The sequence below is a fragment of the Octodon degus genome, unplaced genomic scaffold (assembly GCF_000260255.1).
Source record: "Octodon degus isolate 3935 unplaced genomic scaffold, OctDeg1.0 scaffold00379, whole genome shotgun sequence".
Classification (NCBI taxonomy): Eukaryota; Metazoa; Chordata; class Mammalia; order Rodentia; family Octodontidae; genus Octodon; species Octodon degus.
The window spans coordinates 546886-573587 of record NW_004524955.1 but is presented as its reverse complement, the minus strand read 5'-3'; the positions used below and the strand labels follow the sequence as shown (position 1 = coordinate 573587).

General features: G+C 44.4%; 1 protein-coding gene across 1 annotated transcript; it reads right to left on the bottom strand.

Annotated features, from left to right (window-relative positions):
• Nucleotides 1-16377: 16377 nt before the first annotated feature.
• Nucleotides 16378-26342, bottom strand: LOC101581917 (zinc finger protein 772). The gene is made up of 4 exons (XM_012513239.2): nucleotides 26274-26342; nucleotides 25847-25885; nucleotides 24001-24127; nucleotides 16378-19363 (listed from the first exon to the last, which is right to left on the bottom strand). Exons 1-4 carry the CDS (start codon nucleotides 26304-26306, stop codon nucleotides 18240-18242), a joined length of 1323 nt encoding a protein of 440 aa, XP_012368693.2. The 5' UTR covers nucleotides 26307-26342; the 3' UTR covers nucleotides 16378-18239.
• Between the last annotated feature and the right edge of the window lie 360 nt (nucleotides 26343-26702).

Sequence of the window (26702 nt, the reverse complement as noted above, 5' to 3'; positions counted from 1 at the left end):
CACAATTAAAACATTTTGTATGAGATTGTTTTAAAAAAGACTGTAAGGCAGCCGCCAATAAATTAGCTTTGTATGGCTCTGAGCCAATATCAGCGCAGGCCTTAATATACTCTTTTAGTGATGTACCCTGTGCCTTTAAGGGATGCAGGGCCTTTTGACACTCAGTATTTGCATTTTCAAAAGCCAAAGTTTGTAACAATAACTCTCTTAAATCTGGTACTCTCACCGTTTCGTGTATAGCCTCCCTTAATTGGGAGACAAAATCCACATATGGCTCATTATTAGACTGGAGAACCTTAGCGAATGATTTTTGAGCATCCCCTGGCCTTTTTACCTTTTCCCACACCTTTAAGCAACAAATGTGAGTTTGTGCAATAGCCACACCATCATACTGTAACTGGGCTTGGATGCCAAGCCAGGCCCCTGACCCAGTGAGCTGATCTGATGAAACGTTAATTGGGGGATTTTGTCCCCTGTTAACCCTCTCTTGAATATCTGTTTTATCTTTTTACCAAGTTCTAAACTGTAAATATTGGCTTGGCTTTAAAATTGTATGGCACAAAACTTTCCAATCATGAGGAATTAATCTATGTTTATTTGTTAATCCTTGTATTAATCCAATCACATAGGTTGATTGTATACCATAGGCCATGACAGCTTGCTTTAAATCTTTAATAACCTTGAATGCCAGAGGTTGGTGTTCCCATTGTACACAGCTCTGAGGAAATTGAGCATTTGGAGGGTGTTGTTGGACCACCACAGGAAAAATACCCAAAGGGGCAGAATAAGCCTCAGGGTCTCCCTGCTGTCTCCCTTGCATGAGAGCCTGAGATATCACATTTTTGTACACTTTTATGGGGCCTTTCTTTTTCTCATATGGAGGAGCAGAAGGGTTAAAAGATGGTGGTAGGGGCTGACTTTTTGTGAACTGAGATGGAGGAAGTATAGGGCTAGAGACTTTCATTTTCTTAATCAATTTAGAAATCAATTGTGATAACTGTCTTACCTTGGCTCGCAGGTCACTTATCTTATTTTTAGTTTTTTTTTTTTTTTGTTTTACATACTCCAAATCCTCAGATTCTGAGGAGATGGTTTGTGATGTCATAAATGTCCTTTTAGGAACTGGTTTGTCAGACTCATCTCCAGTGTAGTGCATGGAGAAATTTAAAGGACCGACACTCTTAGTATGCCGGGGAGCGCCTTCTTGTAGGGGATCTTGAGGGGGTGCAACCTTATCGTAATTATGCACCACAGAAGCCCCCTGCTCTGTTTTTTTTTTTTTTTTTTGTTATGCTGGCCTCTGCATTCGAAAGTGAGGAAGGCAGAGATCTTAAAAAGGTCTCATGTGTAGATTTATATTTACGTGGAAGCTGCTCTTGACGCTTAGGAATATCAGCATCTGAGGCTGACTTTTGTAAATATTTTTTAGACTCTTTTGAGTCCGATTGTAATGGCGCCGAGGCTAAGGAAATTAAACTACAAAGAGCCCACATGTGAAGAGGAATTGGTTCCTCATTTTGATGAGCACGATGCAGCGTTCTCATAACTTGTCTCCAAACTTTTAAGTTTAAAGCAGCCTTTATTTTAGGCTGAAACCAGTAACAATGCCTGTTTATAAGGGAAAATAATTTTTTGAAACTCTTTGGTTTTACCTTTACCCCCGCTCCTTTGATTAATGTCCTAATAAGACAGGCATACTCATTCTCTGCTGAAGCGGAGTTCCCCATTACTCTGAGCTTTTGCCGGTGGTCTCGCCTACTCTGGGCGTATGTCTCCCATGCGGTCAGGCCTCTCTTAACTCACCCCTGGTCGTCTTCTGTGCCCCATGTTGGGCGCCACTTGTTGTATGTTACGGGTCGGTGCCGAAAGAAACGACGAGAAGACCTGATGAATGTAGCTTCAGAGGTCTCACTGAGATTAGTCTCTCTCCAAGTGAGCCCAGAGCCTCAGAAGCATCTCACTTTTATTGAGGGGTAAAGGCAACTAAGGAATGTGTATAATTACCTAAGTGAACATAAACTATTATCTCTAGTGACTTCCCCCATTTGCCTAACACTAGGTTCACACAAATGCTGGTGGATAACATCCCAAGCAAGGGATCAAAGGACAGAGCGCCTGCAGGAGAAGCTGTTATCTGCTGCTTTGGGTCCCAGCTTTCCGGGAAATTTGCAAACAGACAGCAGCCCTCCTCAGGCTCGGTTCAGTGTTCCCTACTCTCTTGGGACATCAGGCTTTTGTCTCAAAAATATATCTCTACAGATAAGTTTCAAGTTCTTAAAAAAAAACAAAAAACCTCAGATACAAATATGTGAATAAAAACGTTCACTAGGTAGGAACACAGTCACAGGTTATATAGACAGGGAAGAGCCTGTTTCCTCAAATGTCTTATCTGGGCTCTTTCTTCTCTCTGTAAAATGCAGAAACTCAAGAACAGTCTCTAAAACTTCAGCCTATTTGTGCCCCTTAGGCAACAGACTAGCTGACAGCAACAAGTGGTTGCTGAGCGTCCTCAGGGCCTGATGTGACCTTTGTGTTGTGTATTAAGACCTTGCTCTGCTTCACGGAATCTAAAATGTTTTCTGACAATTCTTTCAGATTTTGTTGAAACTACCCTGCAGGATAACCTTATTTAAGAGCCAGGGAAGCCTCTCCTGTCCTTGGAGACCTCCAGCAGTCCCAACGCCTCTCCGGATGCCTCTTGGCCTTCCTTGGGCTGGTGATGAGGGATTCCCACCCCTGGAGAGGGCAGGCGGGGTGGGAGCTGAATGACCAGAAACCACAGTTGCAGAAGGTCAGTGAGCTGGACAGGTGACCTCCTGTGGCTTGGTGTTCGTGGTTCTGATTTAAAGATCCCAGAACCTCAGGTCATAAAACTGGTGACCATGAGAAAGAGTGAGGACAGGGCACTCTTCCTGCTGCCCAGGGGCTGGTGAGGCTGACTGCTGGGATGGGCTTCTGGGATGCTTGTGTCTTTGTAGTCACTGCTCTGGCCACTAGGCCAGGCTGGCAGAGACTGCACCGTGAGCTCTGTACAGGCAGCTGCTGCAGCTCCAGCAGCCTGCTCCGAGCCCTGAGGCCCAGCCCTGCAGGTCGGGGTCTGGCCCAGGATGGAGGGGTCTTGTCCCGGTGTCCCCGCTCATGCCAGGATTGTGGGTGCTACACAGAACACCTACTGGGGATACGCAGGTTGGCTGTGTCAACTCCGAGCCCTGCTGCAGTGGTACCCTAAGTCCTGAAAGATGTCACCCAAAGCTGGGTCCTTACTTCTTTGGTCCTTGGTTCCTTGAGCCCTTGATGAAATAATTTTGGTCAAAGACAAAACCATGCAAAAGTCTAGGTGGAACATATGCTAAAGTAGATGTAGAGTTGTACCTTCCAGTGGAGAGAAGGCGTCTGCACCAGGTGCAAATTGTGATGCTTTTGATTCACTTTTCCGTTATTTGTAGGGCTCAGGCAACTAGGGTGCTTACAATATTTTGAATTTATAATTTACTTGAGAAATGCAAAATGTTTCCCTGTCCCTTTTTAGAGGGTCACTGTTTCCCCAGGGGCCATAATCACCTAAGGAGTTTACAAAAGAAATTTAAGAAAGATAAGTTCGGGGCTGGGGAGATAGCTCAGTAGAAGAAGCGCTTTCCTGGCAAGTGCAAGGTCCTTAGTTCAATCTCCAGTACCACACACACAAAAAAAGGTAAGTTCTTATTGTGAGTCAGTCTGAGGCACAAGGGTCTCTAAAGAACAATTCTCTTCTGGATGTCATTATGCTAAAAGTAGGCTGTGGCAGCCAGGAATATTGTATGCTCTGTCCTGGAGTCAGATGGCCAAGTGGCCAGTTATTGGCAGGGCGGGCACCGTGTGTAACCTTACGATGTTATTGAGACTTGAAGCATGATTATAAACAGACTGTCCATTGAAGTCTTTGTTTCTTAAGTGGCACCTGAGGTTAAAGCAAAAAATTGCTGGTTGGAGCCCTTCAAAGCAGGGCACGGGGCTGCTCCAAGCTAGGGGAGCTGGGCATTCTGGGCGTTACAGAGGCAAGGGATTTCTGGCTGTATCTGCCCTGCTCTGTCTGAATTCCTCATAGGGAGCAGTGTGTTGAGAAGTCACAGAAATGCCTGTGGTTTTCGGATGGAGAGAATCAACAGGGCACGTTTGTGCAGGCTCTGGAGACATGAAGGATGCACTGTCCAAAGAGGGGCGTGAGTAGAAGGCAAGGACAGGAGGACCCGGGAACCAACTGACTTAAGAGGGTTGGGGCTCTCCGTACCAGCTTTGGTGGCACTGCCTTCTGTCACCTCCCTTCCCCAGACTTAGCGATCAGTGGAAATTAGGGGAGAGCAGGTCCTGGGGTCTCTGGGACCTGGTATTTGTTCCTGTCGCTGACATTGTTAATGGCTGTCCCTATTAGGAGTTTCAGGTGTCCTCCTGTGCCTCCATGTGAGGATTACAGGGTTATTTGTATACATCTGTCCTCTAGACATTCTCTAATTGTAGAAGGCAGGATGTCCTGGGCTGTACCCCTGTAGGCCTGTGCTGGCCAGTCTTTGTCCTTCTCACACCCAGAACTCGCCCATGCCAGGGCTAGAGAGTTGCTCACCTTGAGCTAGGGGGAGGGACCTGGCCTCTGGACTGGGTGGCCATCACACCAGCGATGGCAAGAGAGGAACACTTTCAGGGACAACAGCTGCATTGCGAGGGAGCTGGAAAAGGCACTGAGGTTGGAGCTGGGTGCAGACCACACCCCAGATCTGTCCAGCTTCTGCACCTGCCAGGGGCCACACCCTTTTCCTACCCTGTTTTCACTTGTTTTGGCCTCTGGCTGTCTCCCAGCCCACCTTTTTGGTCCTCACCACTCAACCTTTTGTGCTTCTACTTAATATTTTGTGGCATGCCTGATGTTTGACCCTTACTCAAGGTATTTTGAGGCCCCCAAGTTATCCTTGAGGACTAGCTACTCTGTGGTGAGCAGATGTCCCTAGACACAGCCATAGACCATAAAGGCCATTTACGGGGCAGGATTTGAAGTATCTGCTCTTTGTTCCTCTTCCCTTGTATTCTTACCCTGGTGGGAGCAAGCCAGGGCATCGCTGCACTGCAGCCACTGATTTCCCCTGCAAAGCCATGACGTGCGGTGTGCCTCACAGACACTAGGACAGGACAGGTGAGCCGGTTTCAACCAAGTTCAAAACGCCTCAGCAGTTTTTCTTCTCAGGGGCTGACACGAGGCAAGGATGAAGAGGCACCTGCTGAGTGAGGTGTTTCTGCTGCAGCATTGTGGGTCAGCACTGCAGTGCCAGGCTCACCCACTCAGGAGACCCAGTGCCGAGTGAGGTGCAGCTCACTTTTGAGAGACATTGCACACCTGGCTGAGCACAGGGGAGCACATCCTGTGAGAACTGCGCAAGTGTCTGGCAGCACTTCACCAGTGCCAGTAGTAGCAGCTCGGAGGGAATCATCCCAGAAGTGCAGAGTGGGGCCCTTCCTTTCTAAAGCCTCTCAGTGTTCTCACAGTATGGATGAGGGGAGCAAGCAAGACGAACGAGAAGGATTTCTTCGGCAACAGGCACCTTTCCCTGGCTGGAAGCTGTCTGGGAATATCCAGGGCAGTGCTAACCCTAAGGCCTCCCAGAGTAGACAAAATGATTATAGCTGCCAAGAATGTGAGAGAGAATTCTGCCACTGACATATGCTTTTTTGAGCACCAGAAACCCCACACAAAAGAAAAGCTGCACTAATGTAGTGAATGTGGGAACTTATTTAGGTGCAACTCCAACTTCATTAGACGTCAGCAAAATCACACTGGAGAAAGGCCTTACTAATGTTCTGAATGTGGGAAAGGCTTCATTAGAAAGTCTCATCTTGTTCAGCACCAGAAAATCCACACTGAAGGATTCTTTACAAAAATGTCTACCTCATGGGACACTGGAGAATTCATACCATGCCAAGGTCTTACAAGTGCAGCCAGTGTGGAAAGAATGGAAAGACTTCCCACACAGTCCCACCTTATTGGTCACCAGAAAATGCACACTGGAGAAAGGCCTTATGAATGCAGCCGTGTGGGAAGTCTTTTAGGTGCTGTTCCACCCCGCTTAGACATGAGCAAGTTCACACTGAAGACACACCTTATTGTAGTAAATGTGGGAAATGCTTTATTGATTGCCAACACTTTATTATTCACCGCAGGGTTCACACTAGGGAAAGGCATTACGAGTGCAACAAACGTGGGAAGTTCTTTAGCTATCACTCTATACTCATCAGACACCAGAAAGTTCACACTGGAGAAAGCCCTTATGTATACAGTGAATGTGGAAAATTCTTCATGGACAGCTCCACCCCCATATCTATCAGAGAGCTCACGCTGGAGAAAAGCCTTATGAGTGCAGTGAGTGTGGGGAGTGCAGATGTCAGAGGCTGCACTCTGGTGAAAGCCTTATGTATGCAGTGAACGTGGGGAACTTTGTGGACAACTCCATGCTCAGTAGCCATCACGGAAGTGGAGAAAGGCCTTATGAGAGTGACAAGTATGGAAAACTCCACATTCCACACCCACCAGAGAGTTTGTACTGGAAAAAGGCCTTATGAGCATAGTAAACGTGGAACATTCTTTAGGCACAATTCAAATGAAATCAGACACTGAAGAAACCACATTGGAGAAAAGCCTCATGAGTGCAGTGAATGTGGGACAGTTTAGCCAAATTCCCCAGCTCATCTGGCATCAGAAAGGTCACACTCGAGAGCTAACTTCTGACTGCAGCAAGTGTGGGAAGTGCTGTATGGAGAGCTCCACACTCAGTCACCAGACAGTTCACACTGGGGAGAAGCTTTATGAGTGCAACGAATGTGGAAAGCTTTATAGATACAACCCCAGCCTCATCAAACATGGGAGAACTCACTGGAGAAAGGCCTTATAAGGGCAATGCATGTGGGAGGGTTAGCTAAAATTCTCACCTCAATCAGCATCAGAAAGTTCACACCACATGAAGTACAGGAAGATCGCAAACAGATATGTTTGGATTTCTCACTTGCAACTAGTTTTCCCTTTTTTTGTGTGGAACCAGGGATTGAACTCAGGCCCTTGCGCTTGCCAGGGAAGTGTTTATTCTACTGAGTCATCTCCCCGGTCCTAGTTTTCCTTCTTTAATTATAAACTTTAGATAATAATTTTACTACATGAACCTTACTTAAGTTCACTAGCCTTAGATTATTCATATACTATGCAATAAATGCCCAAAAGCTTTTTTTACTTTACAAAACTAAATTTTATACAGTTTAAGCAGCTAATTTTCCAATATACCTAGCCTCTGACAACCACCACTCATCACTTACTACTGGTTCTCCATATAAGAAAAATCAAGTTCTCATCTTTTTCTTAATTTTTGTACCTTATTTTACTTACTATAAAGTCATAACCATGACAAGTCCTGTCCTTTGCAAAGGTGATTAAAATTCCATTCTATGCCTGTACCCCTTCTTCTGTATTCATTTGTCTGTTATCCAAATGGATGGTTGGGATAAATGGCAGGCTAGACTCAATGACTCACTTGTGCAATAGCCTTCTTTGAGTCCAGCAAGCAACTTTGGCTGTCTGTTCAGCCCCATGTTGTGCCCCTTTTGGTCATCTAGTATAAAGGGCACAAAAGGGTAGCTAAGTGCAGCACATCCGCCAAAAACCTAGCAAACCCACATACGCCTGATTGGCATACTACCATGGGTCTGGTCTTACCTGACCATGTAATACCAAAGAATCTGACAGATAATCCAGGGCCCTGGACCTTGTCTTTTTCCATGGTCCAACCCCATGCCAACTAAGCTTCCTTAACACTGTATGGGGCTGGTGAGATGGCTCAGTGGTCTAAAGCACCCACTTAGAACAAGCTAAGCCAAGCAAAGCACAGGGACCGCGGTTCAATCCCCCAGCACCACATGCCAGCCAGCCCCGCCCCTGGTGGGTTGAGCTGGCCACACAAAAAATAAATAAATTAAAAAAAAAAAACAAAAAAAAAACACTGGTGACTTTAAAATCTGCCATCAGGTTAATGTAACATCATCAATACAAAACAATGACACAGGTGGTTTGGTCCAGGTTGCCAGGTTCGGGGCACCAGGCTGTGACACAAAGTTGGGTTGTGCAAATGGCCTTGTGGCAACATCTGGAAGGTCCACTGTCTGCTGTCCTGGGTGAAGGCAAATTGATCCTGACTGCCAGCATCAGGGTGAGACATCAGTCATTGATGTCTGGCTTCTGTGCAGGCCCTACTGAAGGGCTGTGTACAGGGAGTATCGATAGTCTGTCCATTGCTTCATGACTTCCTGGTAGCTGGTACTGCTTCATGCACACAACCCACATGGCCTGTGGGAGGCTCAGTGGCGCTGCATGGTGTGCTGGCCATGGACTATGGATTCTACCATGAAAATTCACAACCAAAATTCTCTCTGCATGGTGTTGGGCCAAGCACCAGTCAGCATGTACACCCCCAGTATGTATTCTGCAACTGGGGAAACAGATCGCACAGGCATTGGGGCAAGGGCCCAGTGCCCAGTCACCTGTGTCTTCTCAAAAGTGATGTAGTGACCTCCATAGTCTTCTGCACGTGAAGTAGATCCTATAAAATGGTCTGGGTTGCCATATGTTAGTGTTAGCTCCAGTATCCATCAATGCTAGTACATGCTGAACATTTTTGGAGGTGCCATTAGTTCCACATGTGGCTTCTGGTCTTTTGGGACCCCTAAGGGCACATACCATGGCCTGCCTTCTAACTGGGGTAAAAGGAGGCCAATGTCACTTTCTGCTCCACCAGAGCTGCTTTGGCCTTCTGGCCCTGCCCCACTGGCCCATACTGCTGCTTAGGGCATAACCTCCTCCGTCAGCAGCACATCCAAAGGCTGCCCGTCTGACTTACCCGTGGCTAGGCCAGCAGCAGCAGGTCTGTCCAGATCTGGCACTAGTCAGTGTTCTAGGGCCTCCCAGCCTGCCCTTGGGGAGCTGGGCAAGCTCAGCCAAAACCCCTATTCTTTTTCTCCTTTGCTGGTACAACTCTTACAGATCTCTCCCAATCTTGGTGGCTCACTTTCCCAGCCTGGCCAGGGCATCCACAGCATCGTGGATCGGGCAATCTGTAAAGTGGAAGGGCAGCACTTCCCTACACCTGCCAGCCAGCCCCTCACCAGGACCACGTCCTCCCTGTCTACTATCTGCAGTTCCCCATCTGGACTATGGTACTGCAGTGCAAGTGTCATCTGCCACATGCCTATTTCTTGTAGCACAGTATCAAGTCTAGACAGCTGCCTGCTCCAGCAGGTCACCTGGTTTCTCCCAACACGGACCAGCCGCTGACAACCAATTTATCAGTGTGATGAGCTGCTGCTGGGGCCTCCTCTGCTGATCCAGCAGAACCCATCTCATAGAAGGGGAGCTGGTCATGCTGGCTATTTGGGACATCTCTTGTGGGCTTGTGTGTCACCACCCCATCCTCCACAGCCATGGAGGCCATGCAGGCACTCTTCACCAGCCTTGTTTTGCCAGCTCCTGCAGATCCAGGGATGTTCAGGTCTTGTACATTGTGTGCTGGGTAGAGTAGGCAGCTCTCGCAGTCTTTCTACCTGGGTTAGGGGTTATTCCACCTCCACGTTTTGATGGATAGCCTACCATGCAAGCCCGGGGGGACCTTCCTGGGGTTTTTCTCAGACATAAGGGCTTAGTCTTCCAGAGACATTTCTGGAGGAGGCAGTGCTTCCCATGCCTTGCACCCTGAGCTCTACAGAAGCCAGCCATTGCTCAAGTCCTCTTCTGTCTGCTGCAGCTGGCCTACTTGCTGGACAAGGAAAACTGCCTTTTTATTTATTCAGCAGAAGAAAGCGCAGAATAGCTAGGCTAGCTGCCCTGTCATTTCATGATGTGGGGGAGAAACTTGTATCATCTCCAGGGCTTTCAAGACATCCTTGGACTCCAAATCGACAGTTTCCCGGTCTTCTAGGACCTTCCAGGACGCCAAGAATATAGCTACACGTAGCTGTGCTGAGCTGGGGTCATTTGCCAGTCATTCCCGAGAGCTCTCCCTCACCTTTGGATGCTGTTTCCACAGTGTCCACTGGGACCACTCGTCAGTGTCCTGACACCAGTGGGTGGCCCACTTAGGGGGCCCAAGGGAGACCTGGGCGGGTGAGGTCTCGAGGTTAAAGAGCACACGTGTGCAAGACAACAGCAACAACAGCACAAGAGAGCCCCTGCACCTTGGTGGTGTAATTCTCATACAGGTTGTTAACTCATTTACCTTCTTACGTAGGGCTGAAACAAGCTCGTGTGTGTTTACCTGTGCTGAGTCACTGCTACCTAACTATCCAGCTATGCACCTAGACAGGTGGGGTCACATCTGGTGCCCTTAGGTACCCGAGGTTTGAAGCCATTTGAGTGGTTCCCTGTGTACTGCTTTGAAGCCCTGTTCCAAGTCCTTTTTGGAGATATGTGCAGTAGTATTGCTGCATCATGATTTTATTTGAAAAATTACGGTTTGCAATAGCAAGAGCATCATTTGGGGTTCTAACAATATGTTGCAAAAATTTCAGTTTCTCATCCTGTCCAACAATTTCCTTTGCATTTATTTGTTCAGTTCTGGGAACTGAACCCAGACTTTCTGCACGTTAGGCAGTTACTGCCACTGAGCTATACCCCTACTGTCTTTTTAAGTACATAGTAACTCGGCCAAATACTGGCTTTCAGTGGGCTACTTTCAAGTATGCACTGCGCTTTGACCCTCTCCATGCTTCCACTGCTGCTATTTAACAGTGGCTCTCTGAATGTTCTCACACCATTATGGTTTTGTTTTGTATTCCCTTAATGATTAATGCTGCAGAACATCATTTTGTCTACATGTTGTTGATTTTTAAAGTTGTTTTTGAAAGTCCCGTTTATCGAGGTACTAAGGATTTAATCTAGGGGGTTGCACATAAACTACACTACCGACCTTTTTGTCTCTTATTTCTCTTTACCTGAATAGATTAACTTAGCTCCAAAACACATAGAACTTAATGGTATGATTGTATGGATCTGAAAATTATACAAAATAAAATTATTTCACGGGATATGGGCCTTTGAATCAGCCTTTTTGCTTATGCTGTTGTTATAATCAAAGCATCTGACTCTATCTGTAGGTTCTCACTCTGCAGATTCATCCACTCAGTTGGAAAGATCTAAAGCCAAAAGTTATACTGAACACATACAACCACTTTGTATTGTCCCCTTTCCCTAAACAATGTGGTAAAACAAGTGTCACATAAGTTGACGTTGTGTTCGTTGTAAGTAGCCTAGAGATTCAGGTACACTGGAGGATTTGTGTAAGTCAATTCCTCGGTACGTCACTGTATGTAACAGGCTTGGCCTTGCTTAGATTTTCGTGATCTAGGGAAGGGTCCTGGGCCAGTGTGTGCGGACACCAAGGATAACTTTGTATTTAGGTACTCGCGACAGCGTGGGCAAAGAGCGAGGCCAGCAGTGCGGTGCACTGGCGCAGATCACACCACTAGGGCTTTTCGCTAAGTATTTGTTTTGCTGTTTTTCCACAACTGACATTTCATCTAAACTCCAGGCATGTATTTCACTGTGATATATCACGAATCCATAGCGGAGGCACTGGCCCACAGTGAAGGCTGTCTCCCTGTTGGTGCAGTACAGGGTGGTCCTGATAAAGATGCTGAGCAGAGTCTTCGAGGACAGTGTTTCCAGTCACATCCTCACAGCTGGGCATCTCTGGATTTGCCACCATCTGGACTTACAATCACGACCTTGGCCTTGGACTCTCTCAGCTGCCTGTGGCTTTGCTTCTGCCTGTCCACGGGGTGCACAATGAGGCCTGGGCACATCAGAGGTAACGTGGAGGTGAAGGCGACTTGCAGTACCGAGTAGAGAGTGTGAGGGATGGGGACAGCAAAAGTGGAAACCAGGGTTAGTATTGGAGATAAAATCAGCCTTCCAACCCTCTGAGGAAGACCTGGCAGCCACATCCAGCATAGGTATTCAGAACACAAGTAGGGCAGCGAGCTAGCCCTCGCACCATACCATGGAGTGCCTGTTGACTTCCTCCTTGAAACATCCCAGATAGCTTCAGACACCCACTGTGGCAGAAGTGGGGGGACTGACATCAGGGAGCGAAGATGGTTCCCCACAGGTCTGGAAGGCTCTTGCCAATATGTGAGAAAGTGCAATTTATAAGACGAAGGGTCAAAAGCTTCTTCTACCACACAGCAAAAATAAAGAGGGGAGGTTGGCTGCACACTAACTGAGTTAGAAAGTAACTGAGCTGTGTGTTCCGATGTGGACTGTATGCTGTTATCCCAAGACTACTTCAGGAGATCGGGGGTGGCTCCAAGAATCTGGATTTATAACACATAGCTCAGTGTGTTATAGCCCAACTCGTTCTGCAGCTGGAGAAGCACTGGAACAATGGAAAGAATTGCGGAATAGGGGTCTGCACGTGTGGCTGAGCGTGCGCTTTACCAACCTTGGCCAAGTGACGGACAGAAAGGCTAAGCAGCAATGATGCTAGAAAGACTCATAGATCCCTCACTTAAAGTGCTATCTATACTTATGACTAGTTTTGTTAAAGGGGTAAGGCCCAGGAATAGCTCAATGCCTCCACAGGGCAAGGCGCAATGGTTCCAGATATGGCGATTCCACGGCTGCACCTGGCACTTCCATACACCTGCCAAGCAGGAAAGGCAACCAAGCCTTAGCATCCAAAGTTTTGACAGGGGTCTCATTTAATAGGATTGAGCCATTATGTGGTTGTGATTAAATCAACTTTTATCCTCCCCTTCATCCCCCAAAGTCATTCTGATAAAGTGTTAATCCTCTAGTCATGAGGTTGGCATTTCTGGTGACCAGCAGGTGTTCTGAATTTTTCTGGGGGTCAACAATGAGTCACCTCCTATGCATAAAAAGGCACATCATTTCATTCTCAGAATTCCAAAATATCTGGGGATCATGCCAGGAACCTGGGGCAAAGAGAGCTGTATTCTTTGTTATGCTGTATCTATTTAACATGTTATATTTCTAGTTGTTGATCCAACCTTACATTCCATACACGTATCATACATATGCATGAGATTTAACTTGCTAAAAATTCTTTAAGGGTTTTGCTCAGTTTTTTGGCATCTACATTTATGTGAGTTTTGTCTAGCTTTTAGTATCATTATCTAGTTTTATTCTGAGATTAACAATGACTTCACAAAATTAGTGGGGAAATGCACCACTTCTATTTTATGTCTTGTAAGAATTTAATAGGATATACATTACTTCATTAATGTCTATCCTACTGCATATCCCAACATCTGACTACTTCCTAGAGTCATTAGTGAAGCCACCTTGATCTGAAGACTTTGGCAAAGAGATTTCTTACATTCAGACTCATATTAATAGCTTGGAAACACTCCGTTAAGCAGAATAGACTTTTCAGGTTTCCGTTCGTTCTTTTGGTGTGTGTTGCCTTTTAAAGACAGGGTTTCACTCTGCAGTTCAGGCTGGCCTTGAACTCACTTTGTAGCCCAGGCTGGCCTCAAACTCACAGCAATTCTCCTGCCTCAGACTCTCAAGTGCTGGATTATAGGCACGTGCCACTACTCCTGACCATCTATTTGTGAATGAGCCCCATTAATAGCTATTTTAAATGGATTTTTCTTCTCCAAATTTTTATTAAGAAAAAAGTTGTTGAATCACAACTGTCTTTGTATGTATCAAAGATATTTTAATATTTTATCATGTTTCCTTGGTCACATTTGCAATATATGGGTTCTCTTTTTATCTGATTTGGTTGGAGGTATATTGAGTTTGCTGATTTATTGAAGGTATTTACTTTGGTGGCTCACTGATTTTCAAGATAAAAGAAAAGCTAAGCATGGTAGTACATGCTTGTTATCCTGGCACCAAAGAAAAAAGAAAAGCCAAATAAAAGGACAAAGTACATTGGATTCTCATTATGCAAACAAATGATGTGAGATGAATGTACAGGTTGCTGTGAAAATAAACTCTCAGGCCTAAGAACAAGTGTGGAGAACGCAGTAGAGCCCAAAGTTGTAAGCTAAGAAGGCACTTGGGTGGTTGGGAGTGTGCAGAAATGGGATGGAGAAACTTCAGAGGCTTCACAAGGACATCTTCAGTAATTCAATACAGTGCTAACTGGTATCTACATATGCGGAATCAACAGAAGACAAGTAGAAACTCAACTAAAGGATTACATTTAACAGTCTTCAAAACTTATTCGGAGACCACAAGAGTTCCAGGCCCAGCCAGCTTGTAAGGAAAACCTCTTAATTCAGAAGCTATCATGAAGAGGATGTATAATGCTTATGCCATAATAGTGGATAGGGAATTAGGCTTAACACAAATCCTGCAATAGTTGCATGAAAGATCTTTAGACACCCAACTGTTATATTGTTTCCTAGGAACTGAACGATATAACAGAAGAAAAACTATTTACAGAAATGCAAAAAAATTTCCATTCTCCAAAAAAGAAAAATTATAAAGCAGATTTTTAAAGCAAGGAATATCACTGTAAAGAGAGTGATTCTCAATATAATTAATAAGAAGGTGATTAATGATAGAAATCAACTCAAATAGACTTAGCAGAAAATGTTTATTCACTTAATACAATGACTTCAAAGTACATAAGAAAAAGTTAAATCTACTTTTATATTCAAAGATGTCAAGCATTCTCTTCAAATAATTGATAGAAACAGTCCAAACACAGAAATTGAGGTCACAGAAAATTTACACAACATAATTAGCCACTGCAACCTCTGGCATTTGTATAACTTTTCACTGAACAGGTAACAGGACACATTCCTGTCAAGTCAATTTGCAATGCTTGCCAAGGCCAATAAAGCAAGTCCCAATGAATGTAAATACTTCAGCACATAAAGCATACTCTGCAGTGGACTTAAATTGGAAGTCCTTAGAAAATTAAGCACTCAAATATTTGCAAACTAAATAACATTTCTAAAGACAGCCAAATATCAGAGAAAAAAAATGAGATATAAACTGAAAACAATTTTAAACCTAACTAAAATGAAAAGAGAATTTTTATGTTTTATTTTTATTATTTTTTGTACTGGGGTTCGAACTCAGGATTTAGCACTTGCCAGGCAGGCACTTATGCTGTTGAGCTATCTCCCCAGCTCTAAAATGAAAACATAATGTATCTAATTTTGTGGTAGGCAACTAACATAGTTCTTAAAGGACAAAAGAGCATGATGCAGTCACCTTAGGAAAGAAAGGTTTCAAATGAGGAACTGCATGCTAAAGACAGTGAGAGAAAGGAAATTCAGCAGAAGCAGAAGCAGAAACAGAAGAAAAAGCAAAAAGTCAAACTAGGTATGTGGGATACATCTGCAATCCCAGCCCTCGGGGGGAAGCCTGAGCTACATAAATGAGTTCAAGGTGGGTCTGCAGTACATGACGAGACCCTGCCTAAAACAAACAAACGTCAAAAAAGTAATACTATATAGACATTAACGGTATCAGGGGCTGAGTGTGGTGGCACAGGCTTGTAACCCTAGAACTTGGGAGGCTGAGGCAGGAAACTGCTGCAAGCTTGAGGCCAGTTTGGGCCATACGATGAGTCCAAGTCCAGCCTCAATTACACAATGAGACCCTGTCTCAAAAAACTAAACCAAACAAACTCAATCCAAACCAATATTAGGAATAAAAGTGGGCAACAGTACAGCTTCTACATATTCCTAGTAATAAAGAAATATTTTCAAAATATAAATACTTAAAATATACAAACTTGCTAAAAGACAATTTATCAAAACTCCTATTAGGGAATATATATTGTGCAACTTTTAAAGTTTTTAAAACTTTCTTAGGTTTAGAAAGATACTTTGCACCTGAAATGTGTATATTTATGTTCATATATTCAAAACCTATATAGTCTTTGACCCACCATGGACATTAAACTTGTACTTAAAAAGTTCCCAGAAAAACAAACTTATACACTCTCACTGGCAAATTCTTCCAAACATTTAAGGAAGAAATACCAACTTTTCCATAAATTCAGGGCTAAGAAGTATCTCTCAATTTGGAAAAGATAACATTATGCAGACTATCAAAACCAAACCAGTATTAGACAATTATTCATCTCCCCCATGAATACAGATGCAAATATAGTTAAAGAGAAAACAGAAAACAAGTCAAACTCAACACTTACTAGGAAAAGTTACTAAAAAAAAGAATACATCATTACCAAATGGACATTTCCTCTGAAATTCAAGATTCGTGTAACACTGGAAATTCAGTCAATTTAACCTGCCATTAAGAATAAAGGACTCAGGAGGCTGAGTCAGAAGGACTGTTTTCAATTCAAGGCCAGTCTATGCTACATAGTGAGTTCAAGGCCAGACTGAACTACATAGCGAGACCCTGTCTTAAAAATAAAAACTGTGAAGAGAAACACATAGTGCTATAGTTATTAGTATCTAAGAAAAAACCCCCATTACTTCTTGGCCTTTTGGCTAAGTGAAAACGTCCCCTCAGTTCCTACCTTATCATCTCACCTTCATGCAGTTCCCTTCTGCCCGTCACCAGAATGAGTCCACGTCACTTACAGAAGGTATCAGAAGTGCTGCATAGCAGGTCCAGGTTAAGCTACAGCACAGACCATGGCTTGGCTCCTCTGTGAGTTCTCTCTAGGTCACCTGTTTTGGAACTAATTATCTTCAGTGGAATACTAACAAAAAGAGCAAACTGCTGAGACACAGAACAGTACAGATAAGTCAAAGTTAATTATGCAGACTACAAATCAGTTAATTTGAGTGCATATCGCATTATTCCATATGTATAAAATCAAGGGGCAGTAAATTGGTGGTTGATTGGAGAAAGGAGACTTTATGAAGGCAATTGGGTAACTTTCGGTTTCACTAGTGTAAAATGTGCATTCATTATGAAACTATGCACTACTAAGTGAAATTTATTGCAGAAAATAGACAATACAGTTCTGCAAGTTCTTAGTTTTCTGTAAACTCTTAAAACAAAGCCACAGAGATAAAACACATGTTGATAACTTCAATTTATTGTGGCAAGGTCTAGGTATGTTGCCCAGGCTGTTCTGAATTTCTGCGCTCAAGGAATCTTTGTTTTAGCCTCCTGAGTAGCTGGACTACATGGGTTTCCAACCATGCTCAGCTACTAGGGATTCACTCTTAGAAGGGACAGATTCCCTGTAGTATGCTGTAGCCTCCAACTCCCTATCAGTGTTCCTGTACTAATTATAACTTTGACTGGGACCAGGGATATTGCCAACCAGGGACAGACTTCAGGGCCTAAAGGGTCACGTTCTCAAATGAACTTAGCAATATGAAATACACTCTGAAAACAACAAATCCAATTCAATCTGTCTCTAGACACATTGGATTGTCTAACAAATGCCCAGTGACCAGGGTGACCTTGCCCATAGAAGTAATTTTGTCACAGACTCAAAGAGTTGGTCTATGAGAATCAGTACCCTTTCTCAGAAGCACTTATGCAGCAATGCACATTGGGCTGACCCTGGATGAGAGCTGTTCTGGGCCATCCTGTCACCTATGAGACACGCACAGCTATCACTCTCACAAAGCTGTTTATCCCTCCATGCTTATGGAACCCAATTCTGTCTCGCACTCCACCCACAAAGCGAAAAGCACCTCATGGTTACAGAGTACAATTAAGGCATTTGTCTCAACACCAGAACAAGACAAAGCAGGTAGTTTTGAATTAGGTGCCTTGGGGGTTAGACATCCTGTCATGAGTGCTACATGAGACCAGCAATGTCCTGAAGAAAGGAAATGGGCAGAGCTCACAGAATCTTCTTGGCCCAAACTGGATGACATCCACACTTAAATCAACTTGGGTAGGGCAGTAAGGAATGAAAGTCTTTGATGGACTCAGGCTTCTAATGATTTCCTTCAAGGAAAAGAGGAGCACTGAGACTTGCCTTTTAAATCACTGACGTACACAAGGCAGGATAGTGCTAGTGCAATAAAAGTGACTTCTGTCAGAGGCAATGGCAGTGGTAGAATTTTGGCAAGGAACCTAGGTTAGAAAATGCAACATGGCCCTAGGAAGCTTCCCATGTAGCTGGCACTCAAGATCTCAGCGTGGGTGTTCAGATGCACGAGGCTCCGTATCTGGCTGATAGTCAGTGCACAAGACGAGTGATCTTTACTCTGGTGTCACTCATTATGGTGAGCAAAGACATGGAGCAGTTCCTGCCAACCTAAGGCTTTTCTCCAGTGTGAACTTTCCAGTGCCGGACAAGAGAGGCCCTTTGCCTGAAGGCTTTCCCACATTCACTGCACTTGTATGGTCTTTCTCCAGTGTGAATCCTATGGTGCTGAACAAGTACATGTTTGTGGCTAAAGGCTTTTCCACATTCACTGCAGACATATGGCTTTTCACCATTGTGAACCCTATGGTGTGCAATAAGATCAGAACTTTGGCTGAAGAACTTCCCACATGCAATGCATTCATAAGGTCTTGTTCCAGTGTGAACACTCCAATGTTTAATGAGCCTATATTTGTGACCAAAGTACTTCCCACATTCACTGCATTCATAAGGCTTTTCTCCAGTGTGTACACTCTCATGCTGAACAAGGGTGGATTTGTGGCTGTAGGCTTTCCCACACTCATTGCACTTATATGGCCTTGCTCCAGTGTGGACTCTCTGATGTACAATTAGGTTAGAACTATGATTAAACACCTTTCCACAAATGCCACACTCATAAGGCATTTCACCAGTGTGGATCCTCTGGTGCTGAGCAAGTATAGGTTTGCGGCTAAAGGTTTTCCCACATTCACTACACTCATAAGGCCTTTCTCCAGTATGGACTCTCTGGTGCTGAACAAGTGAGTCTTTGCGGCTGAAGGCTTTCCCACATTCATTGCATTTGTACTGCCTTAAAGCATTGTAAAAGGCATGTTCCCTTGTGCTACTGCCACGTAGGTGTTGGAAAATGCTTGAGCTGCTTGGTGAGTCCTTAAAGCTGTCCCCAGTAGTAAAAGGCATTGGTGAGGGCTGGACAGAATAGTGGTTCTGAAGAATAGTCCTGCTTTCTGACCTCTTAAAGGACTTCTCTTCATCATGCTGCTTCTGGTACCGGTGAAGGTTTGCAGGGAACTGGAACTGCTTCCCATATACTGCACTCATGTATGGAATCTGCCCAGCATGTGCTAACTGGTGCTCAGCCAAGTGTAAAATGTCTTTTAATACAAGGCCACACATCTCACAGGAATGAGCCTTTTGGGTAGGACTTCCCCTAGGGGTCCAGGTCTGTGACACTCCTTTTATAGAAATGCTCTGCTCACAAGGTATCTCTGTATCCTGCACTCCACGCCAATGCCCTGCAAGCAGAAAAACGCCAGTAAGGTGCATAATGAGTGTAGCGGGGTATAGCCTCACTACAAATGAGTTTCTAACATAATTAACATAAAAAGTGACAGGAAGTCAGGGAGGGGCCTAAGCTTAAGTGAAGCATGCTGGGGACAGGTGACAGATGCACAGAGGAGTCATATTTGTGCTGAAGAATATTAAGCTGCTACTAGGTAACTAATGTTTAAGGGTCATGCTGGGTATGTGCATATCAAACAACATGCTGGTGCAGGCCAGCACAAGCCCAAATAAAAGATCTTATGTTGCACCTCAATCTCCTAGAAAAAGAAGAGCAAGTCAAGACCAAAGCCCAAGAAGGCAGGAAATTATAAAGATTAGAGCAGAAATTAATGCACTGGAGACAAAGAAAACAAAACAAAGAATGAATAAATCAGAGAGTTGGTTCTTTGAAAGAATAAATAAAATTGATAAATCCCTAGCCAGCCTAATCAAAAAAAGGAAAGAAAAAACTCAAATTCCTGCAACGAAGAATGAAAAGGGCAAAACCATTACAGACCCTAGAGAAATTCAGAAGATCAATACCTACTTCCAAAATCTGTCACAAGAAGTTTCCTAGACATATATGAAATGCAAAGCTGAGTCAAGACGATATATAGACTCTCAATAGCCCAATAACAAGAAATGAAATAAAAAATGTAATAAAAAAAACTACCAACACATAAAAGTCCAGACCCAATGGATTGAGAGCAGAATCCTACAAGAAATTTACTTTTTATTTTATTTATTTATTTATTTTTGGGGGCCGGGAAGATGGTTCAACGGAATAAGCACTTCCCTGGCAAGCTCAAGGGTCTGAGTTCAATCCCCAGTTCTGCCAAAAAAAGAAAAAAAAAAGAAAAGAAAGCAAAGCTTTATATATTTATTTATTTTTTGCAGAACCAGGGATTGAACTTAGGCCCTTGCACTTGCCAGACAAGCACTTATTCTACTGAACTATCTCCCTAGCCCCTCCTACCAGAAACTTAGAGAAGATTTAATGCTACCTTTTCTCAAAGTCTTCAATGAAGTTGAAAGGCAAGCAATTCTCCCAAACTCAATCCTGGAGGCAAGTATTACTCTGATTGCAAAACCAGAGAAAGATTCAACTAAAAAAAACTATAGGCCAATCTCTCTAATGAATATAAATTTAAAAAATCCTCAATAAAATACTAGCAAACAGAATACAGCAAATCATCAGAAGATGATACATCACAACCAAGCAGGATTCATCCCAGGAAAGCAGGGATGGTTCAACTGATGCAAATCCATAAATGTCATACACCACAACAATAGAACCAGGAACAAAAACCACATAATCATCTCAATACATGCAGAAAAAGCTTCTGACAAAGTCTAACATTTGTTCATGATAAAAACTCTAGAGAGAATGAAAATAGATGGTCTATATCTCAACTTGATTAAAGCCATCTATGAGAAACCAACAGCTAACATCATACTAAATAGGCAAAAACTGAAGGCCTTCGCTTTAAAATCAGGAACAAGACAAGGATGTGTCCACAGTCTCCTATTCAATATAATTCTGGAAACATCAGCCCGAGTAATTACACAAGAAAGAAATAAAAGGAATAGAGGTTGAAAAATAAACAGTGAAATCATTATTTCCAGATGACATGATACTCTACCTAGAGGACCCCAAAAACTCCAAGAGTCTTATAGATTTAATCACCAAATTCAGCAACATAGCAGGATACAAAATCAACACCCAAATATCAGCATGTTTGTATACAGAAGGATTTTTTTTTTTTTTTTTTTTTTGCCCACTCAGGATGCCTTAAGGGCAGGTCTGGTAAGGCAGGAGGATCAGGGTATCAAACCACAGAAACCTGAGCCTTACTGCTTTGCTTTAAGCAGGCAATTAAACAACTGAGAGGCTCCCAGCATTTTTTGTATACGAACAATGAACACACTAAGAGAGAAACTAGGGAAACCATGCTTTTCACAAAAACATCTAAAACCCTGAAATACTCAGGAATCAATCTCACAAAGAATGTAAAAGAGTTACACAGTGAAAATTACTCTACTTTGAAAAAAAAAGATTGAAGAGGATTGGAGAAAATGGAAAAATATTCCATGCTCCTGGATAGGAAGAACCAACACTGTGAAAATGGCCATACTCCCAAAATTGTTATACAGATTCAATGCAATTCCAATTAAAATATCATTAATATAAATCACAGAGCTAGAGAAAACTTTCCTCAAATTCACGCGGAACCAGAAGAAACTCAGAATACCAAAAGCAATCCTAGGAAACAAAGGAAAGGCAGGAGGTATCACACTCTCTGATCTGAAAATATACTATAAAGCTACTATGATAAAATCAGTATGGTACTGACATAGAGACAGACCTGAGGATCAATGGAACAGATTAGATGATGCAGACACAACTGCAAACACACTCAACCACCTTATCTTTGATAAAGGGGCCAAATGATAGCCTCTTTAATAAATTATGCTGGAAAACTGGCTTTCCACATGCTGAAGGCTAAAACTAGATCCATCCAAGTCACCATGTGCAAAGCTACAGGCAAAATGGATCAAAGATTTAAGTATTAAAACAGAAACACTAACTCTTCTGGAGGAAAATGTAGATACAAATCTTAAAGACATAGAGGTAGGTAGAGTTCATGAACAAAAACCAAACAGCAAGGGAAATACTTCAAAGAATCAACAACTGGGATCTCATCTTTTTGAATAGTTTCTGTACTTCAAAGCAAATCAAAGAATAAAAAGAAAATCCACAAACTGGGAAAAAAATTATAGCTGACTGTCCCTCCCACAAAAGCTTTCTATCTAGAACATACAAAGAATTAAAAAAAATTAGCTCCCCAACACAAATTCAAAGGCCCAATCAAAAAATGGGTTTCTGAGATGTAATACAAAGGACAAGTAAATATATGAAAATATGTTCAACATCATTGGTCATTTGAGAAGTACAAATTAAAACAATAGTGAGATTCGATCTCACTCCAGAAAAAATGGCTTACATCAAGAAGCCTACCAATAAAAAATGCTGGAGAGAATGTAGACATAAGAAAACACTTCTCACTGTTGGTGGGAGTGAAGTCTGGTATAATCACTATAGAACTCAGTGTGAAGATTCCTTGTAAAGGTAGGATAGGAGATCTCCTTCAAGCCAGCTGTTCCCCTCCTGGGTATTTTTCCAGACCTGAAAAGCTCATACCACAGCAATAATGTGCGCCCGTGTTTACAGAAGTGCAATTTGTCACAGCTAAATCCTGGAAACAACCCAGACACCCATTAACTGAAGGATGGGTAAAGATGGGGTATTTTTACACAATAGAGTATTATGAAGCTGTAAAACAGAATAAATTTAAGTCTTTTGCTGGTAAATGGATGCAACTAGAGAACATACTCTTAAGCGAAATAAATTAGACCTGCACGTGCAAACATACTGTCTCCTTAGTGTAAGAACCTGAAAGAGAAAAGTGGAATATAAAGGGTACAATAAATACTGGGAAAGGGGAATAAACTTGTTCAAAAGTAAAGAGTTACTGAGTTGAGAAGGACAGGAACAGGAGTGGGGGAGATTTATCTATGCACGTAAACTGATGGTTTGGACAACTGTACTGTGCATTTGTGCTAGTCAATGCAAAGGAACAGATAATAATTTGTTTTGTCTCCTTTTCCATTGTTTATATTTTTTGTCCTAATTTCTTCTACATTTATTTCTTCCAATTTTACATGCATATATCTATTAATACGAGTAACTGGTTAGAAGACAACACTTTGCATTAAAACAAGTACTGTGAAATTCACATTACTTTGTTAAGTGAAATTCTTCATCATGTGTAATTTTTGTTTTAATTTAAATTTGTACTCTCTTTAAAAAATGAAAAAAAATTAAAAAAAAAAAAAAAAGGAGAACTGAAGGAACAGCTGAAATGTAGAGGGAGAGACACAGACAACTTAAGAGGCCCAGGTCAGTGCACAAAAGATGAAGACATGAAATGTGGCTGATGGCCTTGACATTGAAACAACAATGGGCACAGAGGTTATGGAAGGATATCTCTCCAATAATGACTAGAGTCATGTGCACCCAGTCAAGTCCTCAGGGCCCTCTGATCAACTCCAGGGAAGCAACTGCATGGGACATTGAAGATGAATATCCTGAGGAATACACAATGGACAAATGGCTAGCACACAGGCAAAAACTGAATATTGTAAAATAATCTCACGGGACGATTAGCTCATTGCTTCTAGCAAGTTGTGACCAAACTTGTCACTGCAACTTTTGAGCACAGGTCAGACACAAGAAATGTGAGCAAGGGGAGAGTCTGAGTCACACAAGTGTCATGGACACAGATGGAGACACCTAGTGAAGGAGAAGACAAGATGGATCTGACCCACTGGGCCGATTCTAAGACACCTGAATCCCAGATGAACCATTTGGGACTACCCAAAAGAAGGAAACAGCAGGGCACATTGAAGCCCGTCATCCACAGTACTTCCAGGAACCTGGAGATGGTGGTAGTGCCAGCGGCTCTGATGTAGGAAGGACATGGCTGTCCTGGAGGAAAGGGAAGGCAGAGCTCAGTGGAGGACACTAGGGTAGATATGAGGGCCTTACCAACTGAGGCGGCAAGAGCAAAGTTCTCCAGCATCACATCCCGGTACAGGAACCTCTGAGCTTCATCAAGGAGTTCCCACTCTTCCTGGGAGAAACCCACGAACACATCCTCAAAGTTCACCTGTCCCTGCCACAGGAGGGAAAGCCAAGTCCATGAGCAACTTCTCTCCTAAGGATCCCATCCATGCCCCCCACTTACCTCCCTCCCTACTCCTCAACTCAGGAAATAAGAGGGCTAGGCCACACCAGCACCTACTCTTTCCTTACAAGTATATTACTCATTCTGTCTATGTATAGTAACAACAAGCAGGTGGGCAGGAGAGGACCATTTAAGCTCTGGGAATGGCCCTAACTTCTGCCAGCTAATTCCTCTGGGGATGCTAAGATTATGCTAACTCATCAACCAAACTTGGGCTTACCTTGCTCTGGTAAGCCTGGGGTGAAGGCCCAGGGCCTATCAGTCTACACTGCTGCCCACGAGCGTTTCACTCTTTGGATTCATACCTCTCCTGCAACTCTTTACCTCCACCTAGTTGGTAGCTTCCATCCTCATATTTCTAGCTTACTAATTGCATTACCACTGTGATGTAATTCTGCACCTGACTCTCAGCCTTTGTGTCATCTTCTATATTTTGTCTTTACCCTGAACCCCTGTGTATAGTAACTCCAGTCCTGTTTGTCCACCAGTCTGCTTAATACTTCCACTCAAAGTGTCCTCTGGAACCTCTTAAGCTTCACACGGCCATAAATAAAATCCTGATATCTACAATAATGATACCCCTAATACAAACCTGCCTATCTCAGATATGGAGCACCTATCCTTCTCACTGATAAGTCCAAAAACCTTGGTCTCTCTGTTTTTCTGTCTCACATTAGAAAATTCATCCCTATCACTTCTATCTACACAACCACCCCTCTGGCCCATCTGTTATCACTATTCACCTGGAATAATGTAGTTACCTTTCTCTCTGGTCTCCTTGCCCTCACCATACCTCAACAAGCTTTTATTAAACCCAGTCAGCTCTCAGATTGGCATCCAGAGGAGGGAGGCTAATCAGGGTGTAAAGCTGGCTATGGTGCCACATGCCTATAATCCTAGCACTCAGGAAGCTGAGACAGGAGGATGGAGGATCACTGGAAGTTCAAAGTCAGCCTGGGCCACAAAGTGAGTTCAAGGCTATCCTGAACTCAATATCAAGACCATCTCAAAAGATTTAAAGAAAAAAAACAAAACAAAAAACTGGGCTAGTTTACCTCCCATCTCTGCTCCACATTTCCTGATACCCTTGGAATAGAGGTCCTGCTCCTTTGCCAGCCATTTCAGGCCTGACTTCTGCCTCTCTGCCGTTGGTTCCCAACAGGCAGAGCAGAGGCCTACACCTTCTTCAAGGCCTTTTTTTGGGGGGTGGGAGGGGGTAGGAGGGGGTGTCTAGGGTTGTGCCGTGTAGTTCCAGATGGACCTGGACTCACTATGTAGTCCAAGCTAGCCTTGCATTAATCCTTCTGTTTCAGCCTCCCGACCGCTGGGATTACAGGTGTGTACACCTTGTCTGCAAGACACGCAGTTACTTTACAACTCCCACCTCAATGTTACCTCAAATATTTGCTAATGTTGCCTCACGTACTGAGAACAACTTTCCAGCCTTGTCCCAGAGTTTGGTAGAAATGGGGTTTCACCCTACACCCCCTTAGTCTGGGCCAGAACCCTGAGCCGGGGAATTACTCTACGGTCTTCAGATTCAAGAAATACAAAAAGCATCAGGAAACTGTTCTTTATGTTATCCCGGCCCTGGGGTCCACATAGCTGAGGGTGGGCTTGCAGAGACCACTGAACTTCTTCCCTCACCTGTTTCTGGGCCATAATTAGTTCTGAGTTCACAGGAACCTGTGGAGAGAGGGAGACTGTGAGAAGCAAGAAAGCCCAAGGGCTCCGGCCTATTCCCGTTCCACTCCGCCACAACGTGACCCGGACCTCACCGACTCCCTGTCTTCACGGTCGCCCCTGAACGACGTCACCCGGCACTAGTGCGAGCGCGCCCTCCGCACCTTCTGCACAGCCACACCGCCCCTTCCGGGGCAGCCGGGCGCTCCCTAACCCCAGCCTGCGTCTCGCCCCGTCAGGGCTCCTCGGGTTGGAGGTCCGGCCGCCCGGGCCCGCAGTACTCCAGCGGGGTCCCGCCGCGGCGCTCACGCAAGCCGGGCCCCCGCGGCGCCAAGCGCCTCGCCGCCACACCCGGGTTCGGGCAGCGGCGGGGCGGGCCCGGCGCACCCACCTGCGCGACGTCCACCGGCGCGGCCACCGCCATGGCCGCCGAGGAGCCGGGGAGCGCTCGCACCGCGTCGGGCCGCGCCCCGCCGAGTCCGGGCCGGCCTCTGTGGGGACGGCGCGGCCTCCGCTCTCGTTTTTCCTTTCCTGTCACCACAGGCCTGCGGAGGCGCTCGGACGACTAACCTATTAACGGAAGAGAAAGCAACATGTCGGCGGGCGCAGGAACAGGAAGTCCCGCCCCACTGCCTCCCCGGCGACGGAAGTGACCCTTTCTTGGGTCCTGATTGGCTCCAGCCTCGGGCCCCGGCCACGGGGTCTCCGGGGCCGCGCGGTGAGACGCCGAGGATGGTGCGTGGTTGCGCGGGCGACCTTTGGAATGTCGGCCCGGCCACTCGGCTGGAAGTGGGCGTCTGGGTGGAGCTCGGTTACAGCT